General features: G+C 34.2%; 2 protein-coding genes across 2 annotated transcripts; both read right to left on the reverse strand.

The window, feature by feature from the left end:
* Positions 1 to 52: 52 nt before the first annotated feature.
* Positions 53 to 5143, reverse strand: LOC140878826 (transcription initiation factor TFIID subunit 6-like). The gene is made up of 12 exons (XM_073282455.1): positions 4836 to 5143; positions 4636 to 4722; positions 4266 to 4367; positions 4049 to 4166; positions 3740 to 3843; positions 3512 to 3649; positions 3307 to 3402; positions 2574 to 2698; positions 2258 to 2390; positions 2038 to 2163; positions 870 to 981; positions 53 to 560 (listed from the first exon to the last, which is right to left on the reverse strand). Exons 1-12 carry the CDS (start codon positions 4959 to 4961, stop codon positions 187 to 189), a joined length of 1641 nt encoding a protein of 546 aa, XP_073138556.1. The 5' UTR covers positions 4962 to 5143; the 3' UTR covers positions 53 to 186.
* A 1658-nt stretch (positions 5144 to 6801) lies between these two features.
* Positions 6802 to 10852, reverse strand: LOC140887415 (syntaxin-52-like). Its single transcript, XM_073294662.1, has 6 exons — positions 10618 to 10852; positions 9637 to 9862; positions 8054 to 8259; positions 7841 to 7941; positions 7715 to 7759; positions 6802 to 7129 (listed from the first exon to the last, which is right to left on the reverse strand). Exons 2-6 carry the CDS (start codon positions 9852 to 9854, stop codon positions 6998 to 7000), a joined length of 702 nt encoding a protein of 233 aa, XP_073150763.1. The 5' UTR covers positions 9855 to 9862; positions 10618 to 10852; the 3' UTR covers positions 6802 to 6997.
* Between the last annotated feature and the right edge of the window lie 2618 nt (positions 10853 to 13470).

Consider the following 13470-nt stretch of genomic DNA (forward strand, 5'->3'; position numbering starts at 1 on the left):
AGGTACACTTAAGCTTTTCTTTTTTTTTTTTTTGTATATGTCCTCACCCGCCTAAAGTGTATTTGATGATATATTCAAAGATGAATTCTTTAAGTTTACTCTCGAACAAAAGAAAGCCACAAGTTTGATTTAATAAAAGCACTAGATTACACAAGAAATGCAGAAGGTAGATTTTGATTTCTATATTCACAAGAACAAAGATAGTGCAGGGGAAGGAACAAAGGACGACATGCTTTCACCAAAATATTCGCCCAACAATGGCAGCAAATTCCAAGCATTTGCATCTTCTTGATCAACACCTCCTAATGTCTTCAATCGTTGACCAACACCTAGTTCCTTTCTGCCACTCGTTCCGGCCACATTGTTGTTCCCTAATGGACGTGTACCCTGTAAATTAGTATCGCCTGCTCTGATATTTGCCGGATACGCACCACCTGCTCCTGGCATGTCCACTGGGACTGAATTTGCTTGTATTACCCCACCGGTCATGTTATTATCTGTCATTAATTTCTTTGCTGGTGGCTGATGCATTGTGTTATCAATGCCTGCTTTACGTTTATCTACAAAGATGGATAAAAGGGTCAGTCTTGTGACTGTACCAGCCGTGAAGCAAGACTTGGCAATATAAGAGCATCAATGAGTTAATCGAATCATTTTCAATGCACTCGTCCAAATCCAATATTGTGTCTAAGGAGGGAAAATAATACAATCAATCCTCAGTTGCTAGTATTATTGTTTTATAGTAGTGGTTGTCTTATCGAATTAGATTTTCAGCATTCTTGTGCTCTCTTGCGCATTGTTTCTCATGTCAATAATATAGCAAGAACAAACAACGAAGGACAGCAACGAGAACTGTAAAAGATTTTTACTTGACATTGCAGTGACGACTTTTGCATTACTCTTCAGGACAGTACGGGGCAGTACAGAGAAAACAGAGGGCAACATCTTCAGGCGATAATACATGCACAAGCCAGCTGCACGCTGAAAAGTGTGACGTGTCATCAGTACAAAACTAATTTCATAAAGAAAAACAGTAACGTCAACTGTATAAGATGGAGTTATTAGCACCAACTCCGCTTGTGGTTGTATGCATTTCTAATCAAAACAGTTGGCATATAACCAATGCAACGATAAATAAAAACACTACAAGAGGTCCATATTGATCAGGCACATTTAGTTGAAAAAATGTACCGAGCCCTGTTCTGGATAAGTAGACACGACAAAAAAGCAAATCAATTAGAACGTCAATGGCCTTCAAATGATGCCATCTCTTGATGAAACAAGGAAAAATTACACACAAAATCCATATTACATGAGGTTTTAGCCCCAATTATGTTCTCTAAATCTTCAGCCTTGGACTAAATCTACACAATTTTTTTGGAAAGTAGAATTGAGGAGTGCAAGTAGAAAATTCTTCTAGTACAGCCAACCAAGAAAGAAGTTTTTCATTACCTAAAAATTTGGTGACTCAACCTGCTACACGCATCTCAAGTGGTTTAAACTTTAAACATGAACTTCAGAAATTTCAGCATACATACCCAGTGGTCTTGGTTAAGCCTGTCTTTTTTATGATATATGTAAGGAATTACTTCAAGCTAATATGCATAAATAATAACTAAATACTCTCCAACTCGAGAGAACCTTAAAGAAGAAATGCTGTCAGTAGCAGTAACGTATCACAAATGGTCTCTTCACCATAAGAATACTCGAGAGAACTGCTTCAAACAGACTTTCTTCACTAAAAATATGGCTATCAAACTCGAGTGCCTACCTGTGGTTAACATAACCAGTCAACTGCACGTCACAATAAATTGTTTACCACCTGAAAGGCCAATCCACAATTTTGCACCAACTGATCTCTCAATTACCCAATTACAAACAACCCCGCAGTAAAAAGTTCACTCCAAAGGACAACAGCATATGGATATGAGTTAATCTTCTTGTTCATCTTTAATGTTTTTTCCCGACAATCATTTTAAATGATATCAATGGAGTAAAATTAACCACGTCTAAGACGCATTCAGTATAATATCTTACCATTAGAGCACCATACACCAACCACGCTTCATGCCTCTTAATTTCATTCTTTTGCTTTTCAAGTTGCATTTCTGGTTCCAGAAGTCGTAAGTAGGGCTCAAGATTGGGAAGCACAAGCAATTGAACCTAGACAGAAGTTTTATACATAGTTAAGAACTTTGACTAATAAAAGGTTGAGGGTGCAGAAAAAAACCACATAAAGATGGGAGCAGGAATAGACCACATTGGGTCCAAGGGCTGATAGCCCTTGAATGGCACCATAATGTTGGGGCAAAGCTTTTGATGGGTCCAAAAAAGCATGAAGTAACGTTCTGGTCACACGTGGCTGGAGATTGTGGTAAACATGACCAAATCTGCAAATACACGGTTGTGAGGAACATGAGAGTGCATTAAGCTAAACTAAGTAGATTAAGATCAGATTTGCTACTTAGGCATTGCAAGGACATGGAAGCCTTCACCCATAACAGATAAATATAATAAAACTCATAGTTTCTTTCATGCAGAGAATAAGGGCTGGTAAATATGAAGATTCCAACCTCTTGCAGATTGAAGCCACCAGGGTAGCTGTGAAATTTCTAAGACTCCAGTGATTGTCGGAAAGTCTGTTTCCTAGTTTTTTTGCAACCAAGCATGTCATCACTGATGGCATCAATTGGTGCAGCTAATGGATAAAAAACAGAGACATAAGGAATTGGCCCCTACAATATGAATTTCAAGTACGCTAACATAAACATTTCAAAATAATTAAACCAAGACTCTCAAATGACGACCTCTACCTTCATATTTTGGAATAATAAAAAACACTGCTACGAATATCAAGTATGGAAAATGAAATGATGCAAGAACAGAATGGTAGCAACTGAATCAACTCTTATCGCCAAATTAAATAACTGGTTCTTTTTGCAGCTTAATTAAACTGGAAGTCAACTCCCAATGGGCCTAGTATGAAGAAACTAGTTCACGATTCAAACTATTCGCCAAAATTTTGTATCGCATCGGATGATCTCAAATTAATCCAACAGCAATAATGCATCTAAGGTTTGAATTAACAGAATACAGAGCAAGAGGAAGAAAGAGTTCAACTGCATCCAACTGATACATCTACATCATGAAACGCCATAAAAGTGGATTAACTCAGGTACTCCATGGTTTCCACAGTACATAAATATACATGTGCAAAATGGGGACAAAAATCTGAGATAAGGAAAATCTACGAGGAATACAAATACACAGATAAGAGGAATTTACCAAAAAAAAAAAAGAACTTACATATGGCTCGATGTGTATATGTTGATTTCGAAGAAGGCTCCACACAAGGCGCATCAAAGCAAAAAGAAGAGAAAAATTGTTCAGATTCCGAGAAACCTGTCACGATAGAAGATTGATGGTTATCATCCTGTATCATTGCAAAAGCAGTCCAGATAAGAAAGTTGGAGGAGGAAGATGAAGAAGATCAGATATCACTTATGATAACCTCGTCAGCAACAAAGAATGTAAAGTAAGGCACTAAAGGGTGGAGTCCTGAATCAGTTGCCAAGCTCACTAATGCTTCTTTAAACAGGGTGGAATCAGATCTAGTGACAGTAAGCTCGGAGATTTTCTCAAAATAAAGCTGCAGCACCATCCAAAAAACGATTACCTGAGAATTCAAATACTTTCTTCTAAGGGTGAAGAGGAATGCACAAAACACAATTACCATTACCTGAAGCTCCCGTGAAAGAACGTGTTTGACCGGTAATTTAATGTCTACAGGTAACCCATCCTCCTTGTAGTCATTCTTTATGTTATCTGAAGGCATTGCAAGTGCTGCCAAAGATGATATGATAATGTAAATCATAGTCATGACAACAGCTGTGGGTCAAATGACATGCAGTGTCCTACAAGATTTGAATACTAAGCCACCTGCCGAGTAAACTAATGTGTCCAGAAAACGAGAAAATATCATCTATCATCATTCTTAGCTCAAAAAGTATGAGCAACAGATATAGGTAATAGAAATCATAGTACAAACATTGAATAGCCATAGGAGGAGGATTTTCAGGAATTGCAGGCTGAACTCCTTCGATAGCCAACCAATGAGTGACCACTGCAGTATCTAGCGGTGCTTTCGGTAGAGGAGCTTCAATTACCTAAAACACATTCAACCAAAAAAAAAGACAAGTTACTACATGCCAATGCTAAAGCTTTCGATCAAAATGCTATAATGCCAAAAGTCGATGCCAGCACACCTCCTTAAATTCCAATTCCTTCTCTTCAATATAAAACAAATCCTTGTGTCCAGCAGCCCTCTTGAATCGCAAAGGATCCCCAGAAGCAAACCCATATATAGGCTGCATTTATATAAACAGCGATGACTTAATACCTTATAGACCAGAAAACCATGGAGTGGCTATACTATTTAAAAAATAACAAAACCCACAACGCTAAAAACCAAGATGGCTCATTTAAAACCTCGTAAACCACAACCATTGAAACTGTCAAATAATACAGCTCAAAAACAAAAGGAAGAATAAAAAGTAAAACACAAGCAAGAAATATCAGCAACTGCGTACTAGTATCGCGAGTTAGGGGGGAAAAAAAGAAGAAAAAAAAAACCACCTCAACGTTTCTTAAGCCAAGCGCACTATCAACGTCGTCTGTTGTTAAAGTAGTTCTTCTCGAATGTCGCATGCATTTTATAGATTCCTGAATCATATTCAGCAAATAAAATAAAAAATACGTAGAAGTAGCGGAATCAGAGATTTCAAAAAAATAATTGATGCATACAAAAGAAAGTAAATTAATAGGAATTAACAGACCTGCATGATTTCTCGAACTCGATACTCTACATCAGCAGCAAGAGCTGGAAATACGTCTGGTGATAAATTGGTAATGCCTAAGCTCTGCGCTATCACTTCAATCGATTCTTTCGGTACTATGCTCATTTTCAAGTTCCAAAATCTCCACAAATTTTCTATTACGACGTCAATAATTAACAAACAATAAATATATACATATCAATATATAGCTTTTCGACATCAAACAGAATTTTGGTTTCAAGTTATTACAGAGAACGTTTACTGTCGAAAAAAGGGGGAAATAGCTACAATTAGGGCTTGCTTCTGAGTTCGGATTTCCGGGTATCGATATGGGCCAAATACTGGAATGGGCTGAATGGCCCATTGATTAAAGCCTTCATCCTGGGTTCCTCTAGTTTATTAAGAAAAACAACACCAAAATCCAACACCCGTTACAAATAACTACTACTGCCGTTTTTGTCAAATGCGGCTGAATAGATGAGAGAAGGTAAGTAGGACGGTGGGTATTTTGGGTAATTGAATCTGTTGTCTTTGGTACTGTAGGATGGAGGAATGTCAAACCCTTCTCTGCAAGCGGGACTTATTTCAAGCATTTTATTGCTTCAACAATGCATAATCACGGGCTTCTTGTATTCTTTTTGTAACCTCTAAAAATAAATTATTATGGATATTTTTTTCACAAATTTATGAAAAAAATCTCCATAATCACTTATTTTATTTTTAGAGGTTGCAAACACTGCCTTGGTATCCTAAGTTTTACAAAAAAACAAATCAAACGTTTGACTCCAACAGTTATCCAATATATATTGTACTAAACGGCCAACAGTAAATACTAAATAGAAGTCAAGGAGTGTTATTCAGACTCAGATTTTTGTTAATCTAATAAAAGAAATATCTTATATGCATGCACTAAAATGTTATCTATTCTCAGAAGACAAAACAAAACACGTATGGTTTAATCTAAAATTTTGGTGCATGCATATATAATCTGTAAACGAGTATTTCAAATTAATTTTTTTGCGTTCTAAAAAATTATAGATATTCGGTAAAAAAAATTTGTTGTAAAATAACAAAACTCGTTTTATATTTTTTTCTCAAAATTAACAAAATATAGATTTATTATTTTTTGTATGAGTTGAATAAGAATTACTAAAATTTTATTTATGATCATTTTTTTATGTTCTAAATATTATTAACTAATGTAAAATTGTTTAATAATTTACTAATTTTTAGACGGTTTTTTTATAGTGTAGTGACCAAAATTCAGTAATATATAATTTTTATTGATTTCAACCCTGACTCGAAGACCTACCCCGAATTTGGCCAAACGCACCCTGTTCTTATCCTCAAGTCCAGTGCATGGGCATTCACTCCCAGCAAGAAGAAGAAAACAATAAATTACGAGCTTTCCTTCGAATCATTTTTAACTATTTAAGGAAGTGTTTACAATAGATTGTGGTTTTGTAGAAGTGATTAATGTATAGATTATAAAAAAGTTAAAGAAAAATAAAAAATTGGTAGTGTTTGAAAACATAAGTTGGGTAGTGTTTGATAAATAAGTGATTAAAATGATTTTAAGAATGACCTTCTTATTAGAATCACTTTTGAAAAATCATAATCACCACATGACTAGCTTTTAGAATTTCAATTAAGTTAAGCATAAACTAACACATAATCTAGGTTTAAAAAACACACAAAAATAATTTTTTTAAACCAAAAGCTAACAATCACTTTTTTAATAATTGCAAACACTCTCTAAATCAGCCTTGACCACCAAAACTTGGGTTCATTTGAATGAATTACAAGACGATTCCCCAGCTTTTTTCACATAAAAACCACACGAGTTATCAATAGTTTGAACTAAAATGAGAGCTGTATACTATGATTATCTGTATACTATGACCATCAAAATACAAGGAAATATCTATCACAAACCAAATACGATGAATATCAGTGCTTCACCAAATTGTGTAAGAAAAGTTTGTTTTAGCAATCAAGTCATGTCACATCAGCATCCGAGACAGGACAAATGAAAAAAAAAAAAAAAAAAAATGAAATCCACGGAATGGAAATTACAAAGCCTTTGAGCAATATTATGTATGGATCAATCTATGGCGCAGAGATTTGAAACTGCCAATTTGATCCATTTTTATATTATATTATTACAAATACTTGACCAGCAAATATATAACCACCACCAAAACAACAATCCCAATAACTGCTAAACATAAGTTGAAGCAGGAGCAGCCACCCTTTGTCCGTTTATTCAACCTTGCAAGCATTCTCTGAGCTCGCTGCTCCATTGCAAAAAAAAAGAAAAAGAAAAAAAAAAGAAAAAGAAAAAGAAAAAGAACAAATGAACAAAAAAACGAAGAGATGAACGCAGCTCAATTTGACTTACAAACAAATTGAAGGCAAAGTCAGTGGTAAAATCAGAAGCTTCATGTAAAGAAAGTGCTTTTTAGAATACAAGTTCATGATTTCAATCAAGTAAACATCATGACAGCATAACAGCTTTAACCAACCATAGTTTCTTCCAGACGTGCTATTTTTAATTCAGAAAAACATTCAAAGTTTCCAAGCATTGTATGCCATTCTGTGAATCCTCTTGAAAGAGGACCTCATATCACACTCCATGGCTCTTGTTTTCATTTCAGTGGACTTCCTATTTCTAGTACATTTATTATTTCATGTCTGTTATGGCAAAATTCCAAGAGTAATTGATGTTGAGTAATATCATCTTCAACATCACTACTCTCTACAGTGCTTTCGCTTAAAAATAAGCCTGAGATAATCTTATAAATATGCCTCAAAATAATACAAGAAGGCGTAAAGGATTTACTATGGATATATAAAAAGTTCGTTGAAAACAACTTCACCTGTAGTCTGGAGTCTGTAATCTCTACATGCTCGTCAAGATTATCCTGAGTATCAAACAGACATAAATTAGTCACAATGTGACAAAAGTAGGTGCTAGGCATGTCAAGGAGAATAAGAGCACTAACTATCAGCCTCGTATGCAGATCTAACTCTTCATTGACTGCCAAGGCAATATGCTTGGTGCTTATCACTGTCTCCTCCAATCTCTCAAGACCGTCGTCTTGTTCTAGAGAGGAAAAAAAAATAAAACTAACAAAGATAGAAAATAGCAATGGTAGACGCTATATCAAGGTAAGGAAAAACAAGTAAAATTAAAGATTAAAGCCACAACAACCAACCTTTCATTATCTGTCTCTGAAGACCGACAACGCCATAGTTGTCAAGACCAGTTGCTCTAGACATAGCATCAGCAGGCTTAATTTCTGGCCCAAGCAAGCTGTCTCTAATAGCAAAGTTGGACATGTTCAACGTCGAAGCCATCTGATTTACTTTTGATCTCAAATTTGCAGCCATGTCCTTGCGACGATTCATTTCTTTCTCAGTCCTACAAATGAGATGGAGAAGGATAAGAGAGCACAGACCAAGAAAATGGCCAAATAATTTATTCTTCCTCTTTGTGAAGAAAAATAATGCAGCAGGACCACAAGCTTAGAGACGCTTTCTTTAAATAACGGACATTTCTTCTGTATCACCAGACACCAAGTCACATAAGAATAGTTGAACTTATATGAGAAAAAGATTAAGAGATAGGCACCAAAATGAATGAAATCCAAAAATTATACTGGGTTAAAGATTCTGCTACTTGACTCGTTTTCGTTCATTTCTTCTTAGTTCAAGTATTTACATATATGTATCAGTTAAAAAAATACTAGCAAAGCTCAATTTGCGGAAACCCACACGTAAAGCATGCTTCCATCCCCTGATTCCTCTAAAAGGGGCTTTACAAGCTATCTGCCCCTAGATTTGACCCCCCAGGTTCAAACCTCATCCCTATGTTGTTGCTGTGCACAACATGACAAGACCATTAATTTTCTTAAAATATGCGAACAAGGTTCAAATTTTATGGTTCAGGGTTGCTTTGCAAGTATTGTGTTCAAATTTTAGTCCAATTCATATCCATATAGACACAGATATCTCAACCAATAACAAACTTGTAACTATGTCATTCACACCAAAAAATTAACAGGTATCAATAAGATAAGAATCCTCCTAATTCCATGGGCATTAAGTTCAACGTACCTCCAGTTGCAACTAACTAACTAAAAATGGAAACTAAATGGATACGGTGCTTCAAAGAGGTCGAAAAGAAAAAAATTGTCTACAACATAGAAATGTTGTCGAAACAAACTCCTCTACTTGTTGTAATATTAATCGAATAGCCTACCACAAAGAAAGAGCAAGCAAATAATCCCAAGTGATGGACACAAACAGCATTATAGAAAGTGGGTGACATGTTTGGAAAGCTCAAAAGTGTGGAAAATAAATCAAAGATAACTTTCAAATCAGCCCTCACAATTCTTCGCAGTTTGGATAAAAATTGGTATTCTGATAATTCCTTCGGGACCTTTAAGCTTATCAGTTTACATAACTGAAAGCAAAGAAATATCATGGTCACTAAACAAAATAGAAGCTTAAAAGGTCAAACAAGCAAAGAGATTAACTTAACAGTCAAAGCCTTGTAAAAGATACTTGGTTGTCATCAGATTAATTCGAGTGCATGTTGTAAAATGCATGACCAAGAAATAGGAATACCCATAAATAAACTGTAAGTTGAAGCTAAGCGGAAAGAGGGGAGAGGAAGTAAAGCATATGTAAGTGACACAAGTGCATCAAGTGCAAAGGAGGTATATCAGCTAACTGATTTTTTATTCTAGTCTAAACAATTTCCACTTAAATAAGCAGTTCAATTAATATATCTTACAGAGATTGCTTTCCAGGAATCTTTGACAAAAGAGACTGTAAGCTGTCAAGTCTGGTTGCTAATATAGTAATTTTCCTCCGAATTGCAGATGAATGGCGCTGTGCCTCCGGCCCAGTCACGGGCAATGAACTCCTTTCAGATATCATGTTGCTAATATCATCAGCAAGTTTGACTGCTTCATTATACTCCCTCACCCACGAGTCTCCAGCAGCTGCCATTGCTTTGACTAAAAAATACGGTGTTTTCTGCTAGTTAGCCTCTTAAGTAGTGATCACGAAAACTCCATGAGGAACAATAATTTATAAGCAAATTTCAATGATCATCCGACAACTATTTCGAGGTTGAATGCCATCAAAGGAGCAAAAATTATTTCAGTCTTCGAAGTTGTTTGACAGTAAAATTGTCCAAAAGAATCAAATTTAAATCTTGTGGTACAACCACCGGCAACATCAGATTACCACAGAACAAAAGACAATATTACAATAGCAAATGTGGCAACTTGGAATTGATCTCGAATAAGCAAAATTATGTTTGTCGTTTCTATACTTGTATATAACCTCAATTCAGTGACAGACCGCAACGGAGCAGCCAAAAAGCCTCGGAAAGTAAAAATAAGAAAATAAAAAAAATTTGTCATCAAGTTTTTATATAACTAATAGATGAACGAGAAGCTGCCTTTATTTTCAAAATTCAATCAATTTTTCCAATATTCATTATATCCAGAAATTCAGGACCTCGAAAACAACATGCGCGAGAATATCCTTCTAATCAAAGTCGCAAAATACACAGATGAATTGTAGGGGCGACCGTGAATTTAACTAGGTGAACGAACATTAGGGCAGGCAAAGATGCCCATCAAAAGACCAATTGACCTGATAGGCAGTTAGGCACATATTCATACACACAGATCGTCCAGAAGAAAAAAAACGTCGAATTGAGGGAAAAGGGTGATCGATGAAGAACGTATGCATTCACTTTTACCTTTTCAGATGAAACCGTCGATCCGAATTATGAATTGAGAAAATTTTGGCGAAAGGGTAAGAGAATGATCGACACTATCCCGAGGCGATTATGATTATTTGTCTGTCGTAGCAGGCGGCGCCACCAGGTAGCGGCAAGCTTGGTCCGGCCGGCCCAATCGTCGTTCTGGAAACGCAATTTCACACCCGCGATAGTTTATATATGACTCGATTTTAATAATTGACCGTGGACAGCTTGTGCTTCCCGACTTTTCTTTGTTTTCTTTAATAAATTGGGACCCGGCAAACGACGCCGTATGCATGGGTTCGTTCTTGATATGGACCCTCCAAAAATCACCACCCCCAATCCACTGGTGATTTTATGTTAAATTTTATAGATTGAGAAATTATTGATTTAATTTATTTCGGATAAAATAAGTTTATTTTAATATCTCTAATAAGTGAATTATGTTGGGGCATGCATACATGAATTTTTAGTTGAAGTTTAATTTTATTCAATTGATAATTTTATGTTTAATTTGATAGAGAAGAAATTATCGACTCAATTCATCTATTTTATCCGGTTGTGAATTATATTGGGGCATATATGAATTTTTAATTGAAGTTTAATTTTGAAATGAAGTTCAAATATTGATGAAAATTAATTTTCAAATTGGGATGGTATAAGAATGTGGATTAAATGAAGAAAATTATACTAGATGCGTTAGTGGTTTTTTTAAAAAAAAAATAAAAAAATTGTGTCATGTGAATTGTGATATCAAAATATTTTTTTTTTGGCACGTGATATCAAAATTTTTGTAAGATGTAAAAGTAACACGTATCGAATTCTCCATTTTATAATTATATATATATATATATATATATATATATATATATATATTCGACGAAAGTGGATAAAAAAATGGTATTTGTTGGACTATCGTGGTGCTTACACGGGAGATCTTCACGAATAACGTGACAAGTTTTATGTTCAGAATATTTATATTATTTGTTATCAAAAAAATTATATTTATTAATCAAAAAAACTAAAGTTGCGCTAAAGATATATTAAGACCTTTCTTTAAAACAAAAATGATATCCGCATTTATTTTTTTTAATAGATATAATATGAGAGATCTCACGAATTGACAAGAGAGTCAATCCAATCCTTATTTGCATTGACATAAAAAAGTGATACTTTTACAAAAACAAAATAAAAAATAAATAAAAAACATATTGTGAAACAATTTTATGAGATATATTTCTTATTTAGAGGTGTAAACGACTAAACGAGTCACGAAAAAACTCGACTCGAACCAAGTTTGACCGATCTCGAGTTCGAAAAGCTCGAATCTGTAATCGAGTCGAACTCGAGTTTTTACATATTTGTGTTCGAGTTGCTCGCGAACTACTCGACTATATATTTATAAATATAATATATATAATATTGATATATATATATATATATATCAATTTATTCTTCAAGTTTTTTGAGCTTGAGTCGCTCGAAAGTCGAAATATATGCGAGCCAAGTTGGCGTTGGAAATCGATTACTCGTCGAGTTCGAGTTCGAGCTCGAGTATAATATGTTGCACGATTCGACTCGATGGCCAACGCAACTCGTTTGCTCTCTTACTCCTACCCACAAAATCAAATAAATAATATTATTTTTTATGTCAAAAATAATAATTTTTATGAATTGAACTGAATCAAAGATTTGCCTCACAAAATTAACTTGTAAAACAATTTTATAAGAGTTTTATTTTTACTTTTTTTTTCCATCATGACAAATGGAAACACAGAACGAACATACAAGGTTCATGATTTTAAATCAATTTGATTGCTTATATTAGATATATTACATTAATTTTAAACAACCTCAATTTGGATTTTGAAATCCATGAATTTTAAATAATTATGTTAAAGAATTGATTTGAAGTCAAATAAATTTTTTTTCCCGACCTTCACTCGAATTTTGACAATACGCTGAATTTGAAATCAATCCCATTCAAATATTTTGATCCAAATAAAACTATTGTTTGGGGACGTAAAAACTGAACTCAACACATCAAGAGTCGAACTGAAAAATATTGGGTTCGTATTGAGGGTTTTTAAGTTTGGATCGAATCGAGTTGACCCGAAAGATAACCCAAAAAAATGAAACCGGATTCGGGTTGGGTTGAGTCAACCAGAATTGATCACAAACTTTTATTATCATTATTATTATACAAAATTAAGAAATATCAACTACATTTATATATGTTACAACTGGCATATTTGAAAAAAAATTTATAGCATATTGATATATTTGATTTTCGTCATTTAATGTTTATTTTGTAAACTTTTAATTTTTTGTAATAAGTATACTTTAAATTTTCTATAACGAGAATTTCAAATTATAATTATATATAAGCTTATATTTTTTATTATATGATTAAATTAAATATTACAATTATTATTGTGTGTTTTGAATTTTTATTTAATAATTTTTTAAAAATAATAAAAAATGAATCGGGTTGATTGGGTTAGCCTAATTTGGGGTCGGGCTGAAAAATTTTTAATTAATATTTTCGTCAACCTAATCCGAACTCATCCGACCCACCCAATTTGACACCCTTACTTTCGTTAATTTCTGAAAATATAATGATGGAGTTTGTTACACCAAACCCTTTGTGAAATATTGAAAATACACAATTCTCCCTTTGAAATTTTAATAAGCAGTCCTTAACATTTTGTAATAGTTACACGTTTAACCCTTTTCACGAAGATTTTGTCAAACACGCGCTGTTTTTGTGCCAAGATAACCATTTTTTTAATAATCTATATATATAAAACCAAGCAAGTCTTCCAAAAAAAGAAACTTCAAGTTTTCCCG

This window comes from Henckelia pumila, chromosome 1, assembly GCF_033568475.1.
Source record: "Henckelia pumila isolate YLH828 chromosome 1, ASM3356847v2, whole genome shotgun sequence".
NCBI lineage: Eukaryota > Viridiplantae > Streptophyta > Magnoliopsida > Lamiales > Gesneriaceae > Henckelia > Henckelia pumila.